Source organism: Leuresthes tenuis, unplaced genomic scaffold (genome assembly GCF_036924035.1).
Source record: "Leuresthes tenuis unplaced genomic scaffold, fLeuTen1.0.hap1 SCAF_6, whole genome shotgun sequence".
Lineage (NCBI taxonomy): Eukaryota > Metazoa > Chordata > Actinopteri > Atheriniformes > Atherinopsidae > Leuresthes > Leuresthes tenuis.
The window spans coordinates 6,186,667-6,212,088 of record NW_027325360.1 but is presented as its reverse complement, the minus strand read 5'-3'; the positions used below and the strand labels follow the sequence as shown (position 1 = coordinate 6,212,088).

General features: G+C 38.7%; 1 protein-coding gene across 3 annotated transcripts; it reads left to right on the top strand.

Moving 5' to 3' along the window:
• Positions 1–368: 368 nt before the first annotated feature.
• On the top strand, positions 369–24,807 carry slc39a14 (solute carrier family 39 member 14). 3 transcript variants are annotated; one of them, XM_072387319.1, is made up of 10 exons: positions 369–571; positions 9,071–9,236; positions 10,411–10,756; positions 12,901–13,078; positions 15,066–15,235; positions 17,634–17,756; positions 20,637–20,810; positions 21,053–21,287; positions 21,434–21,618; positions 22,268–24,807. In XM_072387319.1, the coding sequence occupies exons 3-10, from the start codon at positions 10,439–10,441 to the stop codon at positions 22,418–22,420; spliced, it is 1,536 nt and encodes a 511-aa protein (XP_072243420.1). In that variant the 5' UTR covers positions 369–571; positions 9,071–9,236; positions 10,411–10,438; the 3' UTR covers positions 22,421–24,807. The 3 variants fall into 3 exon arrangements, with proteins under 3 accessions (XP_072243420.1, XP_072243421.1, XP_072243419.1); XM_072387320.1 differs by lacking the exon at positions 15,066–15,235 and adding an exon at positions 16,252–16,421 and having other exon boundaries at positions 369–612; XM_072387318.1 differs by having other exon boundaries at positions 369–612.
• Positions 24,808–25,422: the final 615 nt, after the last annotated feature.

The window sequence follows — 25,422 nt, the reverse complement described above, 5'->3', positions numbered from 1 at the left end:
TATATGGCACATTTATGCAGACATTATACAAATAGATAGTGAATTATTAACAGTCAAACTACAGTTAATTTGAGATTTTAAAGTCCAGTCTAAATTTTGACGTTCCGAATAGTCTCCTTGATTACTGCCACATTTACTGGCATATCTATAGAAATTAGCTATCTGAGCTGTGGTACTGTAACATTATATTATATAATGTACGGGAGATGACCTGGCCGAACCAAACGCAGCCGCGCTCGCCTGCGCCAACCATTGGAAGGACGCGATATAGAAGACGGCCCGGACACGAAGAAGTACCCACTGTTGGCCACATGGGGGAGACACGGCCATTATGAAAAGACTGGGCTGGGAACTATCGACGTCACCACGGAAAATGGCCCTATCACATCCTCCATGCTCTACTGCCGTGCGTATTGTTTGAAAGAGTGGACGAACGAGACGGAGAAAAAAACATATGTCCGTCTGTAAATGAATGAACGTACCCGAGACATCCGGCTGCCCATATCGGACATTTTCGTAACCTGACTGTGATTCTCTGTTGTATCAGAGCCTGAGAGACCAGCCTGTTAAGGTGAGTTGACGTCAATCCAGGCTTTCTAACAGCATCACCGAGTAAGCTAACTATCAAGAATAATAAGAAGCTAGCTAATGTGCCTGACTGTAGCTAACTACTGTATTATAAATAAACGTTAAGGTTTATTCATCCACACACAGGGGTGTCTAACGTACCTGGTTAGCTTAGAAATACAGGACGGTAGCTGACTAGAGGGCTTGGTTTAGAGCTAATATAAGATAGCTTATTTAAGTTTTATTAGATGTCATAGTCCTTGACTTCATCATGCTTTTGTTTTAGTGTGAATTCAAAAGGCTGCTGTACAATCGCGCGCGTGTGTGCCTGTTTGTCAAATTGTCAAATGACAATTCTTGAAAATTATTTCCAAAGAATGTAAATTAAATTTTGAATTCCCCCCACTGGGGAATGAATAAAGTATTTTTCTATTTCTATTCTATGTAAATAGCCTAATACCACAGTTTATGTGCTGTTTATCGGTTACATAAATAAAATTACAAGCAACCTAATGGATAATCTAACAATATCTGGACCCATATAAATGTGTAAGATTGCCCAGTGTGCACAGTCCGTTGTAGTTTCTTCATTATCTGTTATTAAAATGAATGATTATTATGTGCATTGTATAATTTTTTATTCTGGGGGAATAAAAGAAAACTGAAGATGATTCTCATCTGCCCTTTCACTTATCCTCTGCCTCTTGTCACATTGGTAGACTTTAAAACTTGTGCCGTGTAGTTTCTTTAAAAAACAGTTTTGAATTTCAAAAACTACAACCCCAATTCTAAAATGGTTGGGACTCTGTGTAGATTATAAATAAGATTAGAAAAAAATGGTTAGCAAATCCCATAAACCAACATTTTATTTGCATAGAACATAGAAAATATCAGCTCAACAACTGATCAACAAGTGAGACATTTTATTACTTCAGGAAAATATAAGCTTATCTTGAATTTGATGGCAGGAAAACCTTTCAAAAACTTCCAACTGTGTAGCATTCTGTCTTCTTTTAACATCAGTCTGTAAACATCTGGGAGCTGAGGAGGCCAGCTGCTGGACCTTTAGGAGAGTAATATTGTCCCATTCCTGTCTTAATTAGGATTCTAGCTGCTCAATAGTCCTCTGTCTTCTTCTACATCTTTGTTGTATTTTGTGGTGATGATGTTTTCAGTTGATGAAAGGTCTGAACTGCAGGCAGGTCAGTCCAGCACCTGGACCTTTCTACTATAAAGAGTATAGAAGAGCTGTTGTAACAAGTCTAGGATGTAGCTGAGTATTGTTTTGATAAAATATTCAAGCATTCCTTGAAAAAAGATGTCATCTGAATGGGAGCATTTGTTACTCTAAAACCTGTATATACCTTTCAGCATTGATGGTGCCTTTCCAGATGTGCATGTTGTCAGTTCCATAGACACTGATGCACCCCCATACCATCAGAGATGCAGGTTTTTGAACTGAGTGCTGATTATGGAGCTTGTGGATGGAACAGTGATCTGTGTTCACAGACATTGACTTCTGGAAGTGTTTCTGAGCCCATGCAGTGATTTCCATGACTGACTCAATCCTGTTCTTAATGTAGTGCTGTTTGAGGGCTCAAAGATTACAAGCATTGTAATCCTTGTTCACAGAGATGTCTCCAGACTCACTGAATATTTTGACTCTGGGTACTTTGATAAGATGGGATATTCAAGGTTTTTGCCATTCTATTTTGACAAGCATCTGAAATTTATCTACAATTTGTACACCTACAATCTGCCATCAAATTCAAGATGAGCGAATATTTTTTAATGAAATAATTAAATGTCTGACTTTTAACATTTGCCATGTTTTCTATATTCTATTATTGTTATAAATAAAGTAACGGCTTTTAAACCATAGTTTTCCGTTTTATTGATAAGCTGGAATTCCAGGGTAATTTGGAGATTTTTGAAAATATGATTTGAAAATGAGTTTTTTTTTTTTTTAATATTTGAGTATTGTCAGAGGTGATGTAATGTAGCTGACCCATTTGGGATTCCTGTCATTGACTTTTGTAAGGCTTATAGTACTTTACACAGTGAAATTAAAGTGGATAAATGCAGGGCTTTATTTTTATTTATTCATTTTTTAACCTTAGTCTGTTGTGAAACATGGAGAAGTCATTGGATGTCATTCAATGGCTTGACAAAATTTTAACCCTGAGCAATACTATTCAAGCAAAAGGTTTCTTTAACCTTTAAGAAGTATTCAATTGTTGGTGTACTTCTCTACATATCAGTGTTGTGTTGGCTGTTTCCCAATCTTAGATGTGCTATTTTGTTTAGACAATATCCTGTTATGTTCCTACAACTGTGGCTTTCAGATCATATGTCTGTCATGGCAAAAAAAAAAAAAAAAAAAGAAAGAAAGACAAAAAGCAAACAAAGGAAAAACAACAAGCAACGCTTCTAAATTGTGCTTAAATTAAGAGGACTTCAGTGCATGTTCTCTGTGCCCTTCTACCTCTGGTTTAGTTACCTCTAAGCTTGCCTCTGGGTAAAAGTGAGGGGTTGAGACAGTCCAAGTCATTCCTAAGACCTTTAATTTTATGGTGGATGCTCCTTTGTTGTGTACTCAGGATGAGTGGAACACATTGACAATGCGTTCGGTGAACCGACATAGTGCCCGCAGCCATCACTCTCGCGTCTAATGACAGTCTTTGCTGATGATAATAGGCTCAGGACCTAGTGAAACAATAATTAGGGTCTTGGGTTAAGGTTGATGAGTCAATGAGTGTCCTCACTCTGGTGGTATATAAAGTGATCTGGGATGAGAGAGCTGAGAAGACAGAGCAGATTCTGTGTTAAGGAGCACACTGTCTGGAGTGGCTCTACTCATAAAAGGTACAGTACGTTTTTTCCTGACAATTGAACTGTTCTGTTTTGAGTGTCCTGAGATGTTCTTACGGATTCTTGGAGGTAGGTATTTATTTTTGCAACTTATTGACCAAACAGTCGCTCCATAAATTGAGAGAATAACAGTCAAATTAATTGATGATAATTTCAAGAAAACCATAGCTGGATAAACCTTACTTATATCACAGTATTTGAATTATTTGTTATCGAACTACAAATGTAGTCTTCCAAAGGAAACCTGGTTTTGACCTTTGCTTTATTAGCCCATAACCTGTTTGTGGATGAAGTTAAATGCATTTAAAAACAAAGGCAACTCTTTGAGGTAATTGGGAATTTCTTCAAATATGGCACTTGGACTCATGAGTGACATAAGACTATATTCAGTAAAAATGAAAAGAAAATTCATTGCAACATCACAATGGTCTTTTAAATGGACTTTCTAGCCGTTGTATAAATCTATATTTCAGTAACAAAAGGAAAGATGTTCATGTAAGCTGCAACTTGTGGGAGGAGGCACGGAACCACAAGCAGTCATTATAAGTGCTGTAGGTTGAAAATAAACCAGGGTGGCTGCTCTCAGAAATACTTTAAAATGGATATGAAGAAGTTGAGTCAAGATCAAACACTGCCATGTGTTGTAAAAATATGTTTTGGCAGTACTCAGTTATACTCTGTAGAAGTTGGGTTATAATGATTTGGATTATGATGGGATCTAGTTGGACTTGTATTAAGCTTTCTTATCTTCTCTTTGAAGTGCCTTGAGGGGACTTTTGTTGTTTATTGGCACAGCATGTAAAAACTGAATAAGTAAATGTATAGACTGTACTATTTCATTATTAAATGCTGATTAGGGTGTCAAAGAAGGAAACAGACACTTTTCATCAGCACTTTTCTCAGCCTCGATCGAGTTTGATCTTCCTCCTGTTGAACCTTTCGGTTTACTTGATTTCCAGTAAAAAACAGCACTCTTCCAAGCAAAGTGAGAGGTCACTGTTTCTTGGGGTTACATAAGTCATGACAAAAACATGCAAGCACTCCCGCATCCACAATCTGTTTTTCCGGTGTGTCAGTCATTGCCCACTTGGTGATTGAATAATCAGCCTGTTGGTAAAGCTTCTGCCAGAATTCCCGTTAGACCTGCAATCCATCAGAGATTATATTTCTGCTCTGTCAGCGGGTGAAGTTGATGATGACAAGGGAAATTTCTCACTCGGCTGTGTTTACGAATGGGTGTAGGAGCTGTAAGATGTGATGGGTGACATTATTAATAATTTGTTTGCCCCAACAAACCCCATCACCACGTGTAGTTGGTGAGATTGGATGATAATAGCTACATTTTCTAGCTTTTATTACTACGTTTGCTCTTGGCTTGAGTAATGCTCACCTGTATGGGTCGGTTTGTGTGTGTGTTTTCCCCATCTGACACCACGATTTTAAGAGTCAGCTGCATGTTGTTTGGGGCTGAAATCCAGCAGAGTGACTAAACATTTTCTCACTGTACTGCCTGTTCCCTGCTAAACCTCATATTTTCCATCATGGCAGAAGCCCTCACTGTCGTGTTGAAGAACTAACATCTCTGCTCCAGACTGCCTGTCTCTTCCTCCACCCTTTATCTCAGCAGCTACAAATAGGCCTGGAATTGGAGCTTTGCACACACAACTAAAACAGACACGGTGACAGTGTGTGAGTGTGTCATGACATAGTTGTGACCTGACATGATGACATTTAAAAGCAGTTTCTGCATTGTTTTGATTGGATCTTAACCGTCAGCCTGTGAAGAATGCTTCTCTCCCCCCTCAGTGCTTATTGTAGCTCAGCTGTTTTCACCTGTTTATGCTTCAGAGCTAAAGGATTTACTAAGGGGTGCAAGTGCATGAGTATATTTAGTATCTGTTGCCATTTATTACCACTTGCACGGAAGAAGCTGGACCAACTGCTGTTTAACTGCCATTGCTCATTCACTCTGGTTATTTTGCTGCCTAATGTGGATTAAGAACATACCTAAGAACATTTTGGGTCAAAACTGAATGTAGCAAAGACAAAATGGCCTATATTTTCCCTGCATAGACATTCCCTGCAAAAGCCCATAGTGGCTTATGCAAATTGCTAATCATCTCTGATAAGCAGTCCAAAACTCCAGGTAATAATTTTCAATAATTTTAGTTAAAGCAAAGCTGCAATTTAGCTCATTTAGCATTTAGCTCTTTAGGTCTTTGTTAAGTTTTGTTCTTGGTAAGTTAACCAAAAACCCATCAGTTCCTTTATAATAATGTCCCTTTTTTTTACCTTTATACTGATTTATTTTGTGAATTGCATTCATTTCATGAACATGAATGAAAATTCTGTGCTTTAAATGTCTTCTGAAGGCAGACTGTAGAGTTCTGAATCAGATGGAATAACGCACAGTGAACAGAATTGGCACACACGTGTGCCTTAATAACACGTCACATGTAATTAGTTTACTCTGGCAGAGAACTAGGGATGTGATGCAATGATGGCAGACAGGATTGTAGGGCTGATGTTTTTCTTGCTTGTTCCTACTGGTGCTGTCGGTAGTTTAGGGAGTACAGACCATGTCCCACAAATATTGTTATTGTTGTTATTTCGAAATGCAAACTGATCGCATTCCTTTGTCGCAACTGTCTTCGTTGTTAAGGTCTACTGTCGAAACATCATGGAAATTATGGAGTTATCGTTTGTTGACGGTTGTATTCACACTATAATCCCTGTGTTGGATCATAAGTTAGTCAGCAGTATAGCTGTAGTCTGTTTGTCCAGGACATGCTTCTCTTTGTGTTTTCACTCCCAACTGTTGCTTGGCAAACCTTGATCCCTCTAATGAAAAATGAATGTGGATGAATAGAGAGATATCACTTTACTTTTGGAAGCTCTCTTAGCAGCAGGAGAGAGGAGAAGGGATTGTTTTGTGTTTATCCACTTGTGAAACTCATGACCAGTATAGGTTACCATAGAGATCAAGCTTCAGAGGGGCCTCTTCCTGCCCTGATAGGTGATATGAATTGATCAGATCTTTTCATTTAACTGCCTTCTAAACTTCTAAATAAATGAATTTGTTTGACTGTGGCTGAAAATATTACCACTTCTATCTTATAAATCCCATCACTAGCACTACTTATTTAAAAGCTCTGGTTGAGAGGTAGAAACATTTTATTCTGGATTTTTTCTAAGCATGTGTGCTATTTCACAGTAATCATTGCTGTTTAGGCATGGTTGTCTAAAATGTGGGAGTCTTTACTTTCTCCACAGTTTCATATGACCCAAGGAGATTTCTTCGAGTTGCTTTAAAATAACAAGCAAAGTGTCAAAACTACCAAAAAAGTACTACATTTATCTTTTTCAACTTCACTTGGCTACTTATTGGTAATAGATTATCTGCCAGTGGTCTAAATGTTTCAGCATTGTTTTCCACTGTTTGTCTTACCCTGGAGCCAACAGACAGGAGGCCAAGGTTCAGAGCTTCTGCAGCTCTGAGCAGGATCGTGTAAGAACAAATGCTGATCAACGTTAGAGTGAAAACAAGCTAAAGAGGATTCATTGTCTTGTTTTTTCCCCCTTTTTTCTGTTAAGGGTTTTCCTCCCTCTTGCCCTCTTTAGAAAAAGGCCTCTTTAGATTGAGTAGAAGAGGAGGATTTTATAGGGAAATGAAGGAAAAGCTGAAGACTGAACACTGTGGTGTTCAATAAATCTCACAACCCAAACATACAGATACCTGGTACATGTCTTTCCAGGCCATGAACATTAAAAAAATGCTTCTGCCTTAAGCACTCAGACCTGTATCTGAGCAGAAAAGCATCTAAGTGAGAATATATCCCTTCCCAATTGTGTCATAACCTAACACAGGGTATTTGTCTGTTATTTGTCCCGTCCTCTTGTGCACTTTTCTATTTTAAGAGAAATAAGCTGCAATTCTTTTTCAGTCAGATTTGGAGGATGCCCTGCTGCCGTGTGCAATTATGGAGAAAATGTAGAAGTTATTCATGAATTCAGAATTTTTTGACTTCTCTTCCTTTTTAACAATTTAAGTACAAAAATATTTTTTTATGCAGCCGATTATAGCTGCTTGGAGGAAAATCTGAATCGACAGGTCAGATCAAAAATCAGAAACCAGGATCGGCCACTGAAACTGCAATCAGTGCATCTTTACTTAACTCTGAACTCTGGTTCCAAGAACTGGCTGAAGCAGTCTATCAGTGCCATAATCTCCTATAAGCATGTTTCATAAAGACAACAGAACCATCAGGCTGCAACAACACAACCCTCGCTTGTTCAGGTGACTTTCGAGACAATAGACATAAAGATGGTGGCTTTCATCTCTGTTCCTTTAATTTGGGACTTTTGTTCATGGTGTTCCACCTGTCTCTTACCATCAAAGCTTTTTTTGTTTTAACCGCCATCAAGAGGAAGGTAGGAAAGTGGAAGTGAATGGAGGAATTGCTTTGTGTTTTTCTGTAGTCATACAACTGACTGGTTATCAGTTGAATTATATGCTTTAGATTTAATTGAACCCTTCTGAGAGGTTTTAGATCCATGTTTTAGGTATCACTCTTCTCCACCATCTTTAAAACACCAACTGATGGAAAAACCTTAAAAGTATTAAAGCCCTCCTGGTAGCACAGGTGGTTCTGTTGTTGTCACCTATCTTTATTAAGCTGCCTCAGAGCCATTTAGATCCAGAACACAAGTTGGGTAAAGTGAATGCTAGCAACTATGAGTAATTAAGCAAAAAACATCCAATTTAAGGTTATTAACTGAGTGAATACTCCAGCCTTCAAAGTCTCAGAGTTGGAATGGACACGTGAGGCAATGTTAGCAACAGGTGTGTGTTAATGGGGGATTTTAGGCCCAGGCTTGCAGGACCAAATTGGTTAATTCGAGGCATAAATCATTCCTTGTGGGGATATTTTTCTGCTCCCGGAAATTATTTTGTACACTTATATAACTTCCATGTGGCTGGTTTTCATGTGTGGCGGTTTTGAGGCAAATTGGAAGCTATAGAATACAAATAAGTAAGAGGATGCTGACAGTGCATGTTTTTATTTAATCTATGGAGAGTTGGCTAAACATTCATGCATTTATTCATGAATGCAAATAGCTTGCTAAAGGGCACTGTTTGGGGAGGTTTGTTTGAACCCCTCTCCGGCCTGTGTTGTTCTAAGTGAGAAGAGTGTTGGTCATGAGTTGTTTTCTTTACCCTGTGTGACAAAAACCTGACCACAGCAGCTTCCAGGGTGATGCTGTTCTCTACAGTATCTGAACTGGATGTTTGCAGCTGCGGTATTTCTCTGTCCGATTCTACTGCCAGTCAGTTTAATGAGCTCTTTAAAATGTCTGAGTACAAATCAACGAGGAATGTTCATTGCAGTTCGAGGAAAAAAAAAAGATCAGGGTTTGGCTTAACGTTCGACTTTGTGGCCAGAATGTCAGATGGGAACAGAACAGAAACCACGGAGAGAAGCAAGCACAGAAAATTCCAACTGGAAGCTTCCATTTCAGATTCCTTGAGTTCTTTAAATCCCCTTTTGTTTTTATAAACCCTTCCTGATTCTTTTTTCCCCACCATTGACTTGTAACCTTCCTTTTATCTACGTCTATGTCTTCTCCACAGTCCACTGCTCTCCTGAGGAGTCTCCCTTCAGGTATTTCTTCCACTGCGCTGTCTGTTCCCTCGACTCTCCTGACAGCATCACCCAGCACATTCGGAGCCTCAGGGCAGGGGGACTGAATCGGACATTTTACGCACCATCTACTGTTAAGAGGCTCCATAGGAAAAGGTTAGCATTTCTTTATAGCACAAAAATGAATGGGTCTGTTTGTTAAGCTATGCCATTTGGTCCTGCAGGGACTGAAATGAATTGGTTTCCCTGTGTGTAATGTGTGTTCCTGAACATTTTTTTTTTTTTTTTTGTCAGTGGGGGGGGGGGAGCGCAAATGCACTTTGATCTTATGTCAAACTTACACTGACTGATTAAAATATACATTTTTGTCATTTGTGAGTGTGTGTATTTAGAAACAAAATCCCAATTTCACAGTTGGCTAAGAAACACGTTGTGAATTTGTTGTAATATATAGTCTTTATTTATTGAGTTCTTTTGTTTGTTACCATACATGGCCTGCATGTTTTTTTTCTTTAAATTAATTTTCCATATGTATCTGTAATTAGAGAATGCGCTTTGTCACTTTGCATTCACCTGTGCTTCATTAGCAGTTAGTACTGAGCCGCCACCTAGAGTTGCCTACTGGGGGTTAACATGCAGCTTCTAGCTAAGGGAAAGCAGTCAGCAACCCAATTAACAGATGTACATGTACATTTATCCCACAGATAAGCATAGATTTTGGGCTTAACAAAATATTTAACAGATTTGCAAGACAACATTTATCAGGAGGTAGAGCGCACCTTAATTTACAAGTGATATTTTTTTATACTGATGAATATAAACCATTAAGATTGCATAGGTGATGTTTGGAACAATATCAGATTGACAGTGTGCTAATCCATTTAAGAAGGCTTCTTCTTCCTTTGCTTACTGTGTGCACATTTTACTTTTTAAATGTGCACGTATAGAATTTCGACAAGGACAATAATAAAAATAGATTTATTTAATAACACCTGAAAATTATGTTGCAAACAGAAATCAATAACCACATTTACTTTTTTATCTAAATTTAGTTCATTAAGGTTTAGTTTTCCTTTTCTTTATTTTGGGCAGAGGGCTAAATGACCTTCATGCTTTTAGCTAGCTCCACATGGCTGATTAGCATAAGCAGCGCTGAGCACGCTGCCTATTGACTTATCATTATGTACCCTTTGGAAACTATTTCTTACCCTACACACATGTACACAAGTTCTTGATCTTTGTAAAACATGACATGACTGAACATTTTGTAATTACTCCTGTTGTTGTTTGAATTTATACCTTTAGCTTCAATCCTCCATTCTGCCCACAGATTAAACCCACTATCCACTGAAGAAGTCATGCTCATCTGGTCCCCTAATGGGCGTGCCACAACGACCTTCACCCTTCTCCACTTCCCACCAATGGTCATCCTCGCCCTGGCCGTGCTCCTATGTCCCACTGGCCGAGTGTCGGGTCAGGACGAGAGTCAGATGCAGTCCCCTTCCAAGGTGCTGCAGGACTTGCTTGCCCGCTTTGGGGACAATGGTACCATCAGTGTACCTCAGCTGCGTTCCCTTCTAGCTGGCCTTAGCCAGGGTGAGAGAGAAAGTGATGGCGACAGCAGCGAAGTGGCACAGACGACTACAACCATACCCCCCAAAACCAACAGCTCTAAGGTACAAATAAATACATTTCTTTAACCATTAAAAAGCAACAAGTAACATGTTGCTGTCTTTGCAGGTGTTGTCTTTGTGTTGGCCTTTTAAACACATCTGCTATTTAAAACCTGTTCTCTTATACTTGGTTTCTTTGAGGAACTGAGAACATTATTCTAACTATCGTTTCTGGAAAAAAAAACAGGACTTGAAAGAAGCATTTGCCTCTTCGCACGTTATGAAAATGCTGACTCATGTCTGAAAACATCTAGGACATGATATAAATGGCAAGTTTGCCAATTGAAACTAAAGTGTAAAAACTAAATGTTTCAGACATTTTCAAATCATTACTGCTATAAAAAAAAAAACGTGGTTCCAAAGATCATGAAAACCCTGGAAAAGTTATGACAGTGGAACTTTCCAGGCATTTAAAAGACAAGAAACTAATGACAAATGTTGACATTTTTGGAAAAGTCATGGAAATGGAGAGAAAAAAATGAGTAGAACAAAGATTTAGATAATTTTCTTATATCACAGAATAATAATTAGTTAAAGGAAATTTATGTCCATGACTTTCATGAATTACAACTTTGAACATTCAAGATGTTCTGTTGTCATTCCAGAATGAGTAATAAGAAAATGACCAAACATAGGTACTGAGGTCTCAGTTTGCAGCAATAAAACAGGAAGTAGAACATAAAGTCTGCAGTACATAAAGAGCGATATAGAATAGAATAGAAAAATACTTTATTCATCCCCCAGTGGGGGAAATTCAAATTAGTCAAGTAGCTCAAAATATTTTTGATATTTACGATGATTGTATTTTAGACAACAACAATATTAATGCTACTACTATTGATAATAATATATGACTAAATAATTAAATTTGAGAAGAACATGCCAGCAGTCAATGTTAAAAAGTCGTATGGCTGTGGGGACAAAGGACCTCCTGAACCTCTCAGTCCTGCAGTGAGATGAGCTTCTCACTGCAGCTGCTCCTCTGTCCTGACAGGATACTGAATTTACTGATACTGATAATAGAATTTCCTCCTAATCAGTTGCTCCACCACAGCACTGAGTGGGTCTATCCTTATATATATATTTGTACAGCAATATATACCGTTTATTTAAAAACACAACATGTACAATATAATAAAAATAGCAGATATGAAAACAACAAAGCAACTTAAAAAGTTGAGTACGACACGGTTCACTTGTAGGTGTGACTGTTATTTGACATGAGAAGAGTACATAGTGTGTGAGGTGTGTGAGGTATTGCACATGAATACATCTCAAGTGTGTGAGCAAAGTTATATTAACTTTGAGTCTTCAGTTTAAAAAGAAAAGAGCATTTGTTAATTTACTATTTGATTAAAGCACATTCGGCCTGAAGTCACGGTAAATATGAATTAACAAAAAATTTAAACCCTGTTTTTGCTCTGTCATTTTGGAGAATTGTGTTCAGATTGAGGATTAGAAAGGATCAAATATTTGCCAAAGTCTATATTCACAGAGGCTTGTGGTTGTTGTACCTCCAGTAGAGTCTCTATGACTCTCTGAAGCAGAAGAGTAAATCCAGCTTTAGTTCTATCTTTAATCAGCACAAGGTACTGGTGCATTTTCTGCATATTTCCCATACTTAGTGTCATAGGTGGTTGACTCATGTACCTTCTGATTCGCTTTTGAGTAGATTTACTCTGAGTGATGGTGGCAAACGGTTCTTTGAAATGAAATAGAACGGGTAATAAAGGTCACATATAGTTTAGATGTTTCAGTTGGTACACGTTAGTGTTAGTGTTGTTTGTTAACTGTGAACTAAAACTAACTAAAACTGAAACCTTTACCCAAAAACTTTTACTGTCTCGCCCCTGTAGTTAGATTCAGGCCAGTTAAACGTCTCCCAAAGACTTCATCAGTCATTATACGTGATCCTGAATAAAAGCCTGCTGGATGGAGAGGGTCATTTTTTTATTTTCTGCTGTCACTGGAGAAACATTGACTGAATTAACTTTTTTCCTGACTTGGAGATGAATAATTCACATGAAAATCCTTGACATTATTACAGCAGTTCCCTGAAATCTGAAGTCTATTGTTAAAGCTGATCTCTGAATGCATCCTGAGTAATTCCTGTCCGCTGGGACTGATTGCTATGTTCCTGTTTCCAGTGCTTGCCTGCAGACACTCTGGCTATTTACAGCATCAGCGAGCAGTCACGGGTGGATGGGGAGGGTTTGCAGAAGCTGTGCCCCACCATGCTGCAGCAGTTGGATACTGGAACCTGCAGGGCTCAAAAAGAGGAGGAGCTAAGCAGCGACACCTCCCCGAGGCCCTCTGATGCAGAAGGTGAGCACCGGCTAGTTACTAGTTACCATTAAGATTATCTTCATACTTCCTGTGATGATTTTCAGATATTTCCTATTATGTATGTTGTATGTGGCATTAATGTTGTTCATTTTCTTTAAATTTGTGATGGTGTTTGTATCGTCTGTGGGTCAAATTTGCCAACACTTGTTTGACATTTATCTTTTTACAACTTTCTTATTTATTTGTTTTTTTTATATTGAAGTTACTGGAGTTTAAGTGTCTCTTTCAGCTGTGGATTCCTTTTCTTTCAGTGACTAATTTTTTACAACCATGCTCTTCAAATATTACCATCGATGCCTCAAACCTCTTTCACTGCCTTGAAGAAAATTATGTCATAGAGGAGATGAAAGTCAGAATAATCACGCACAATTAGCCGATGCTTAGATTGCATTTTTAAAATTAGCATAAAACTCAAAAACCTTTTACAATAAAAAGTCCTGCTTTATCTATTGTGTAGCATAGATCTGATCCAGGTAAATACAGTCCAGACAGGAAAGCTCCTCTTTCCTTAGCTGCTGATTCACTGCAACTCAATCCAGACTGCTGACTGTGCACATCCACCAGGATGTCCTTTAGAGCCTGAAGGCCATTTTGCCATCTGTATTCAATGTGAAGTTATTGAAAATGGAGGGGTCTTAAACTGAATCTGAGTTTGTTTAAAAACCAAGCTAATACCTTTTGAGATTTTGACTTGTTAAAATGCAGCACAGCTTCAGAATCTTCTAAGAAAGATGTAACGTGTTCAAGTTATATTTGTTCTTTTAAACAACAAAAAGTATCGTCACGATACAACTAGTTAAAGTTTCCTGTCAACTGCAGGAGGTAACGACGGCACTTTTAACATCGATACAGCAGTGAATTAGCATCCTAATTCAATACTAGCATTTCGTATTGATTAGTTTGAGTATCCTTTTTTCTTTGTGACAGCCCTAGAGTTGATTCTCTAAATGCTCACAAATTGCTGTTCTCACTGTTCTCACTGTTACCCGGTCAGATTTATCCTTGACAGCTGAAGCAGAGATGACCCAGAGCTCTGCCTCTGTCTCTCCCGTTTGTTTTTCCTTATCTGCCACTCATGCCCTCAGATCACCTCACACCTTCCCTGGAGGAAGCTTACTTTGGCTTGAGAGCTGTTTTTCTTTGCCAACAACAGAGAGGCAGATGCCATGTAAATTCATACAAACTGTAAATCATCTGACTTTTCCTGCTTTTACTCTATAAATATCAAATAAATCACATTACAGCTGATATACTTTAAACTCTAAGACTGCATTAAGGTGTTCATCTCTGAGGTTGTTTTGCATTTCTGTGCAGATGATACTTAATTCTACATGTCTAACTTTTCTTTTTTTAATCCTGTCAGCAATACCATAAATTGGAATTTCAAAGATAAGTGACTGACTTGCTCTTAGCAGGGATGTGGAGGAGAACCAGACAGCACTGTTTTTTCTGTGGCTGCTGAAAGTCCCATAGATGCCATAGATAGATAGATACTTTATTAATCCCGAGGGAAATTCAAAACAATTATACCTTGAAAGCAAAGCAGTTCCCATCTACTGCGTCAACATCTCAGTGTCTGAGTTTTTCCATTTGAACTCTAATAATCTCGTGCCTAACAATTGAAAATATTTTTCCTCGTTTTCTGTGCTAATAATCGTCCCTTGCTTTATCAGCTTTCTCTTTTGACCACCAGTCAGGGTTCCAAAAGTGGATCTTAACTTAATTTACATCAAAAAGGTGCTTTGTAAATCAGCATTGCTGAAATGTCTGAATGTATTGTCTGTTTATCTTCAGCTTCCAAAATGACATTTTAACTGTTGTGTTTTCGAAATCCTTTTCACTTCGCATTAGTTAGCTCTGCTTTTTTTATCATCTTTCATAAATCACAGTTTGATGAATTGCTCAGACTGCATTCATTGAGGCAGTTTGTTTTAACGGTACCCCTCCCTCTTTATTCCGACTCCAGTTTGGGGTTATTCTTTCTTGAGTGTGACAGTGATCAATGCCTTCTCCCTCACCGGAGTCTTCATCGTGCCTCTGATGAAGACAGGCTACATGAAACAAGTGCTCTCCTTTTTCATCGCTCTTGCTGTTGGCACACTGTTCTCCACTGCCATCCTTCAGCTCCTGCCTGAGGTTTGCATCTAGCCATACATACATCTTTACATCTTTCCACATCCCAGAAGCTGTTGCCTGTTACAACTCAAACACTAAAGCTGAGCGTTTCTTTAGTTTGTGTTAGAGTCATGTGGTTGCTTTAAAAAAACAAAAAACTGGTGCTCCTTTGACAAATGTCCTGAGAACTCCTTCCTTCTCCTTCCTTTGTTTCCTGTCTGTGGTTTTCGTGGGCTCTAATAAACACAGTGGAGTTGTTTTTGATTTACTCTACTCTCACGCCACCCCAATCATCTGTCAGTGTTTGTGTCTGTGTCAGTGTGTATCTGTGTCTGCACGTTTTCCAGCCTTGAGTTCTAGGCCAGTTTAGGTTTTATTTAGAGGTTAGCTGCATTTTCTATGCTCTGCTGCAGCATGTAAAACAGCCACACATCTCTGAAAGAAAGCTTGCTTGCACCGTTTCTGTTTCAGGATGCATAGATTACAGTTTGTGTAAGACAGCCCTGGAAAATGGAGTCCAGAAGAAATGAGCATTCGGCAAATTGAAATGTGACCCCTTGTTAACGGTGCTCCTTTCTGTACTTTTCTTTCTTTGTGTCTTCAGTGATGTCTATGGTTTGCCCTGAGGCTGTGGCAGTGGTACAGAGGCACCTGAGTGAACTAGGACAAAGTGTGTGTGTGTGTGTGTGTAATTTCACCCTAATAACTTCCCCTCTCTGATGAAAAGCTATGCATTGGGTTTTAAAACCAGTTGTTACCTTAAAATGCAAATGAATGGTGATGTTATTCCTCTTCCCTGTTTTTAGTGGATAATGAATCTCTTGTCTCTTGAAAGACTCAAAGGTACCTTTCAATAATCTCTTTTTTCCCAGGTTGATTTTGTTAAATTCTTCCCTGTCCCTGTCCAGGGAGTTAATTGGTTGGTGCTCTCTAATTAGTTTTTTCTTACCCCGGTGATTAATCAGATAAAACCATCTCTGAACTAACTGCCTCTTCTTTTCCTCACCTTCCCCCATCTCTTCCTCTCTGCTGTTCAGTGTGGGGTTATGGGATCCTGTGTGTGACACTGATCTCTTTGTGTTCGCTGATCGGGGCGAGCGTGGTGCCCTTCATGAAGAGAACCTTTTACAAGCGACTGCTGCTCTACTTCATAGCCCTGGCCATTGGCACACTGTACTCCAACGCCCTGTTTCAGCTCATCCCAGAGGTAGTGTTCATGCTGCTGTGACTCATTCAGCTGAGCTCCCTTGCAGTGCATCACAGTAGTTGCAGCAAAGACCATTGAGTACTGATTTAGTCTTATAGTAAAAGAAAGTCAGGGTTTTATCATATTTAATATGAGAAACACTGACCAGCTAAGACATTATGACCACCTTCCCAATAATGTGTTGGTCCTCCTTAAGCTGCCACAGGAGCTCAAATCAATCAAGGTTTCAAAGAACATGTCAGCATGTGTTGAAGTGTCTGGTACTTGGACATTAGCTGTAGGTGCTTTGGGGACCTGTGTTGTTGGGAAAGCAAAATCTGCCCTATAATCATGACATTCCACACATAAGAAATTAAAAAAAAATTTAGTTAGAAATTAGTGTGTGGTAAGGCCGACCTTTTCCCAGACACGTGCCCGCTGACTCATACATGTTGGGATCAGCTAATAAGGAACCTTGTTAGCTTTATGGATGTCACATTTATTGGCTCATCAGTTCTGACTAGATTTAGCTCATAATGTGGCAACTGAGTGTTAGGTGTGATACAGCAAATCTGAAAAAACGTAACTAACAGGATTATACTTGCATTAAGAAAACTGAACAAAACAAAAAAATGAAGCTGTAAGAAATTAGGTAAAGAGGATAACAAAGCTGCATTACCTTCATTAGATAATTCAGCTCTATTGTTAAAGGTTACTCACTTCAGGAATTCTAGTTGCAAGAAAACACTCGTATTCAAATTCTGTTTTCTGAGAAGGAAAATCCACAAACACTGTCAAAAATCTCTTCATAGTGTACACACCCATGTTTACAGCTGGTACACCAAGCTGTTGTGTAATATGTTGCATAAGTTCACCTTTGATGTGTGACAAAAAATTAACCTCTTAGCTGAAAGAGGTTTATTTATTGAATGTCTGTGTCTCCAGGCGAGAAGGCGGATTAATTTTTCTTTAAGTTTAGAGACTCTTGTCAAATATTTGTGCAGTGCGCATCTTAAGAGGATGTTTAATATAGTTCTTATTGTTTTTGCAATCATATGACAAACAGTTTGAAATCATAAAAAAGCTTTCAGCAAGTTGAATAAAGTCTTTGCTTTTGATCGGCAGCTCTGAATATGACAGGATAAGTACACTCGTTTATGTCAGGTGGAAGTGAAGAATGACAGCTGCCATTGATAATCATCGATCTAACATCATCGTCGTGCTCTGTGGCAGGCCTTTGGTTTTGACCCCATGGTGGACTTCTACGTATCTAAATCTGCGGTGGTGTTCGGAGGCTTCTACCTCTTCTTCTTCACTGAAAAGGTTCTCCGGGTCCTTCTCAAGCAAAAAAATGGGGTGAGTTGACACCAACACTGACATTGTTTCATTGTTGTACCTTTTCTACAAGCCCTGCATATATGGTCCCAATAGTGGACTGGATAGTGTAGTGGTAAGATTGCCACCTTGCCATTACAAGGATTTGACCTGGGTTCAAATCCTGCATGAAAGGTACTACCTCCAGTAGGGGTCCTGAGGCAAGACCCCAAGGCCCCCGAATGCTACCTGCCTATGTTGTGTATAAGTCGCTTTGGCCAAATGCATAAACATAAACATATGTATGTGTAAGATACTGATCGCTATATGGCAGGAAAATATTTGCAACAAAGGTCATTTATACATGAAGCTTTAAGTCAAAGTACAGACCACAATGTGATTGTGGTGGAATGTGCAATGTTGTGGTGGAACCTTTAGAGAGCTGTGCATAAACACATTTCTGTAAACTTCAATAAACTGAAACAACGTAAAGAAGAGTGAATCAAAATTCCTCCTCATTGATTGGAGACATTAACACAGTATCAGCTCTGGTGAGAGAACTGAGAACCCAGGGAGAACTCTGTCTCATAGAGCCTTATGTTAAACTTTAAGATAGTTACTTCATTATAGATAGATAGATGACTTAGATAGAAATGGAAATTATTTGTAATGGCAAATAAAATATAAAATGCTAGCTTTTGTGAAGCTAGATGTATTTTTCAATTTTGCAAGATGATGCACAACATGTCTACTGAATCCGAACTAAAAGCATCAACTACCCATGCTCTCATTATAAAAAGTATTTACAAAATGTAAAATATTTGAAAATATTATTGAATAAAAAATATTGAATGAAATGGATTTAACCCAAAATGGTAATCTTTTAAATCCATTCTTTCTCAGGTCAATACACAGTATTGTCCAACGGTTTAACAACTACATACAGTATATGAGCCGTGTTTGCCCTGAACACCATCGTGACACGCAATTAAATTCCCTGAAATTGTTTTATCTGTTCATCAGTAGCAGGTTTGACTTCTTTCACCAACTGACATCAGAAACTTGAAAAAGGTATGCACAGGTGGTTCTATGTTTTGTTATATTAGGGTGTTGCAGTCTTTCCACTCACAAACAGGCTTACAGCCATTAACAACCAGATGAACTGGTGATTCATTGTACATTATGTGCAAAAGAATCTTTCACTGTACAAACTGTAGTGAAGTGAAGAACGTGGCTCCTTTTCTGTCAGAATTCCTCTTTGTCTTGTTCATCCTGTTTGACACGATCAGCTGAAAATATATACTAGAAAAATTTAACTTTGTTTAATACATCAATGAAATGAGGATTTTCTACATGTCATCTGAAGTCTTAGCAGAGCAGAAAGATTCAACCTTACGTTATTTACCTTTCAGCAAAGGAGTAAATGTAAGTGCACGTTAGTTCTAAGCAGTTAGCGGGTGAATATATCAGGTAAATGTTTTAACCATTACCAGTCATTTGAATAACATGGATAGCAGTAGATTCCAGTCATCCTTTTTCCAGCTACGCCTCTCATTTCCCCAAGCTTTGAAGTGGCTGTTTTAAGCGTTTCCAGGGTTCTAATTGAGATCAACTACAGGCTTTAATAAAGCGATTTAGTCTCTAGATTTTCCTCTGATTTATGCACTATATTTACAATGCTTAAATATTACTTAAAATAGTTTATAATAGCTATAAACCAGCTTAAATGAAATTCCAGCTCAAGTCAGTTTAACAATCTTGTTTTCATTCACAGAAAGCAGAAGTAGGACATGCAGAAAGCTGATTGTGGGACAGTTGTGCCACCTGGTGGTTAATCAGTTTGTAGCCATGAGGTTCAGATATCCTAATTACGTAGTAACTAACCTATCGACCTTCAGATCCAATTACAGATGCTCTTTGGCACACATTAGCACCTGTTGTGCTGCTATGACAGCATCTAAGAGGCAAGACGCCACTAACTACTCCATATCTGTCAGTGTCAAGTTGTTGTTTTTTTTTTATTTATTTTTTATTTTTTAAAAGAGAAGAAGCTACTCATGGAATGTGAGGGTTGCTTCCTGAGAAAAATCACTAAATTCATTCTGGTTTCTGGAGTGGTGTTCTCTAAAGGCACATTTTTGCAACCAGCTTCCAGAACTTTAAAAGCTATTTACTTTTTATCAAATAGCTAAAGGCTTATTTCAGGGTGGGTTCTTGTGTTTCCCCCATTGTCTGAAGTACATGATAGATAAGATAAATCCACTGCAGAGTATCCTGGTGACAGCAGCCTATTGTTCTTCAACTGCATGAACAAAAAATGACATTTCTTTGGGTTGTGAATGTGCTTGTGTACCTTGCAACATAACTATTGTGAAACTATTAGAGATAAATGCTATTTTGCTTTGATTTACTGCTTCCTTGTCACTATCAGTGCTCTCTCTTCTCTTCTGGAGCTTTTTTCACAGCAGAAGCTGATGATGCATCTGTGTTTCCCTTCATGAACGTCTGTTGAAAGTTGCGTTGGCAAACAGTAGCAACTATTCCAGCTGTAACATTTAAAGTTAACAGATTTTAAAAGTTAAAATGAGGATTAAACCTGAGATGATTGAGATGGAAAGGCTGTTATGAAATGCACAAAATATTCAACCAATCAGAAGTATACAAACCCCACCCAGACATTTCCGGGCAATCTCAACCCATTTGGGTGAAATGTCTGATCTTGTTCCCGTGGTGGAAATGGAGGAAGTCAAAGAAATAAAATAATTCTTCCTGGTAAAAGGTTATTTGGTCAGAATGAAGCCTTATTTATAGATTGATTCTTCAAATAAAAATCAAACTGTCAGAACGGTTCTCAATAAGTCAGATGACAACTTTGGTGTATGGCATATTGATACCTGATACCTCTGCTTACCTGTCTGTTAGAGCCACGGCCACAGCCATTACCCTGCTGCAGATCATTACTCGACACCCGACGGGGACCTGGAGGAGGGAGAAAAGGAGAAACTGCAGCAGAATGGAGAAGCTAACAGTCTGGCTCAAGGCAAGGTGGATGCAGGGGAGGGCGAGCTCATGCTCAGCCCTGCACAGACACCACAGGTAACATGTAGCCGAATTAACAGAAAAGGACGGGGTCTTTGGATATTTTGCATTAACATAATTTACTAGAAGTAAGTTGTGTCTAATGCCATTTGACTGTAAGAAGCTGCCACATGATTAATCACACATAAATGATTATACAGTGTTTTAAGTCCTGTTGATGAATCATTTTATTATAAGTGAACACCTCCATGTTCCAACTCCGTTTACATGGGTTTACTTCCCTCTCTGTACTCTTCCAGGACTCCCAGAGCCCAGACAGTGGGGGGCGGTCCGGCAGCCATGGGGGCGGCTGCTATTGGCTGAAGGGAACGACCTACTCCGACATCGGTACACTGGCCTGGATGATCACGTTGAGTGATGGTCTACACAACTTTATTGATGGCTTAGCTATCGGTGCCTCCTTCACTGCCTCAGTTTTCCAGGGCATCAGCACCTCTGTGGCTATTCTTTGTGAGGAGTTCCCTCACGAACTGGGTGAGTTGGGATTGAATACTGCTGTTTTCATAAAAAGTTTGCATTCTTAAATCGATAAGAAATAGATTTTTTTATTGTACTTTGTAGAGATGTTAGATGCAGCAGTGCCATTTGTTCGGGCTATAATGTGTCATTTTTGTCACCAGGTGACTTTGTGATCCTACTGAACGCTGGCATGAGCATACAGCAGGCTCTGTTCTTTAACTTCCTGTCGGCCTGTTGCTGCTACCTGGGGATGGGATTCGGCATCCTGGCTGGCAACAGCTTCTCCCCAAACTGGATCTTTGCCTTGGCAGGGGGAATGTTCCTCTACATCGCTCTGGCAGACATGGTTAGTGTTTTAGAGGTGTGAGGTTGTTAATCTCAGAATATAGTAAACTTCTATAAGAACCTGCCACAGAATGATCATTTAAAGAGCTTAAACAATGTTAAGGATAATTCATTTTAAGGATACAGTTACTGCCTGTTGAGATGCAGGTGGGGGACTGCATCATGTGGGTGACCTGGGTTCAAATCCTTACACCCTTGTATGAAAGGTACTACCTCCAGTAGGGGTCCTTAGGCAAGACCCCCTTACCCTATGTGCATACCTGGGATATGAGTGTAAGTCGCTTTGGATAAAAGCATCTGGCAAATGCATAAACATGTAAACTAGACAACATGTGTTTTCATAGTCAGACACACCTCTAAACAGCTGCCATGTAAAGCTCACATTTTTTCTAACCCTACGCGTTCACTTTGATGTTCTGGGTTTCAGTTAAAGGTTTGTAGCATCATATCCTGATGATGTTACTTAAGAAAAATGGATCATTTAGTCATTTAGCCATGCTTTCACCCAAAGCAACTTACATGTAAGGAGCAATATTCATCTTCAGTACAGGAAGAAATCCTGGCCTCAGGTGTAAAGCACAGTAGTGATCTTTATACTTTATCTGATAACAGAAGTTTTACAAGTTTTATCTCTGTTTTACACGTCTCAGTTTCCAGAGATGAACGAGGTGAGCCGTGAGGAAGAGGACGCTGGTGGCAGCAGGTTCCTCATCACCTTCGCAATCCAGAACGCGGGCCTCCTTACGGGCTTCTCCATCATGCTCCTCCTCACCACATATTCAGGACAGATACAGCTGGGTTAGCACCGGAGTCCTCTGAGCCGCCGCCAACTCTGACAATGTTGAATTAAACTGGAACGTTCTGTGGGAAACTGGGCCCAAGTGAAGGGATGATGGCTTAAACTTCTTTCTCTTTATCTTCATGGAGTTTGGGGAATTTTGTTGTGCGGCAGGTACGCACAAGCTTCTCTTGAAAAATATTTTAGTCGCAGTTCTTAGATGCAGTCGGTTTGAGGCAGACAGGCTGGCAGCCTTCTCTCCTCAAACTTTTCTGACAGCTGCTCCCTGCTAAAGTCTAAAACATGAACTTAAACCATTCAGCCCTGACAAGCTGACTGTCCTCTGCTGAGATTTGACCAGTGCAATATTCAGCTCGTTACTGAGGAGGTTCTCTGCTCTTCAGAATACTGATCAGCTATTTTGGTTTCTGCTTTTGGCTGTTTTTTTTAACCTTTATTCGTACTTCTCTCTGTGGATGTCACTGAGCCTCAGCCAGATTCAACACATGCAGTATTTCTATCACTAATCCTCTGTGAAAGCACAATCAAGAAACATCATCTTTGAGTCCTTATTCCCCTTTCCAGGCTTTCCATTCCATACCAAAAAAGAAATCTTTAAGGACATCAACTTGATTAGTTCTTAACAAACTGACTTCTAGTTGGACTTTGTTGTCTGTGTAGTCATTTTATATTTTTTTACTCATGAAGAAAACATGAGAAAGTGATTTATGAAGACCAAATATGGCCAAACCATTTAGAATGGTGAAGGGCTACACAGTGACGTTTGGGAATGCACATTTCATCCCCCTCGGTATGGACTTGTCTACATCCTGAGTATCCAGTTAGAAGTTCCGAAAGAATCCTGGACATGTTAAACGTGTGGATTTTATTTTAGTGGCTATTTCCAGACAAGATGCAACAACATGCAGTGTCCACAGCAACCCTTCTCAGAACTTTACCATCTGTGCCCTTCATTATAATTGCAACGAATAGTTCTAGTTAGTTTATTTCTATTATTTCTTGTGTTTTTAACTCAAAGTGCAGATCTTTGGTGTTAGAACATCCCATAGACCTTTTTTTCTATAATGATCTTTTACATTCTAGTAGAAGTTTTAACTGAATACTGTAAGGTGAATCATATTAACATGCAACAACTGTTCTCTGATCCATGTCAACATTTATGTAAGATCCTTTATCTTGTTACTTAGGTTGTTATGATCAAATGTCAACTGTCATGTAGACTCAAAAGTCTCAAAGCAAAGAGTTCTCTGGAAGATATTTTTCTTAACCTTTTGTGCCCAAATTGTGACTTGGCTGCTTTGAGGGTGAATATTTAGAAACATAATGATTGATCGGATACTGAATTAACAAAAATCAAATTTTAGAATTAGGCAAAATTAGCAAAAATGCCACAAATGTATTTTTGGTGTCTCGAACAATCAAAAGAAGACATCTGAATTATGGCAGGTGTCCACATAGCTTCGGTGTGACTTAAATCTGAGAGAAACCAGTGAAAGACGGTTTATGATGTGAAATGTTGGTTGATTTCAGAAGGTTTTGGAGAAAAGACCGACGGTTACGGAACATCTGTAAATGACTTTGAGTTTGGTTGGTCGCTGTTGTTCCAAATATTCAGATTTCTCAAAACTGGATCTCCAATTTTTCACAATTCAGCAGAGCTTAAGTGAATCGGCAACAGATGCTACATACTGTTCTTAGATACAATGTGAGTGTAGTTTAGAGATGTAGAATATTTATTAGAGGTAGACTATTGAACCCATGATACACTTAATATCCCATTGATTTCTGTTGTTTTGGATGGTGAGGGCAAGCCATTGAAACGGGTACCATGTGGTACAGTATTACTGCTGCTTGATATGTGCTATATGCTTGGGTTATTTATTGTTTTAAAGCCATGAAATATTTATTTTAAGCTTTACGATCCAAGCCATGGAAACAGACAAAATTCCAGTCTTTTGATTTGTTGTTGTTTATTTTTGTGCTAGTTTGTTTGGTATAAATGGGACAGCTGACAAAATATATAGTAAAACAAAGCTGCATCACACATTGTGATTGTGTATTGGCGCTGTATGATGCCAGAGCATAAGCGCGCACACACACACACACACACACACACACACAATATATATCTATATCCAGTCCTTAAATGATTTTCTAATCTTCAGATAAGAAATTCAGGAGGACACAGACAGTAACACATGGGTGGGAGCGTTTCCTGTTGCAGCCTCAACCAAACAACCAACAAACCACCTGAGGATGAACTTTCCACAAGTTTTAATGATTCCATCGCTCTCTTGTACATGTTACAGATAATTTTGAACAGTATTGTACTGTATGTTTAGCCTTCTGTGTGTCATGGAAAACTTTTTATAAACATTCTTTTTCAAGAAATATTATTTAAGTGTCATTATTGAGTGGTATGCTAGTATCAGCATCTTTTCCGTTTATTGGATAAGTTCAGTGAATGTGATAAGACTTAGACATTGAGAGCTATCACCAGAATAAAATCTGAATTTTGCTTCCTTTAAGGTATGTATTTACTTATTTAAGCAAGTTTGATTCTCCATATCTAAATTGTTTGATGTTCTACATATTTACACTCACTTTTAGTGAGTAAACAATATATCAATGTCACATTATTACAAATTGAAGATATGAGATCTTCAGTTTATTAGTGCTGAAACAACAATGAATATTTCTGTTGCTGCTGAAATATTTTATATACAGCTTTGACAACAGATAAATCTGAGAAGTGTTGCACTGATTAATGAAAGAATAAAAACAAAAAACGTTCTTAAAGTTCATATTCTCTCATTTCTTTGCTTTAGTCATATTTTGTAGTTTGAACATATACTTAAACAATGTGGGAGGGAAAATAAATCACTTTGGTAGAGCTGTGTTTTCTTTTTTTTCCAAAAAAACGACCCCAACTCCAAAGAGATTTTTTTTAAGACCGAGGCTAACAAAAGATGGAATACTTCCAGTTTAATCTTTATGCTATTCAAG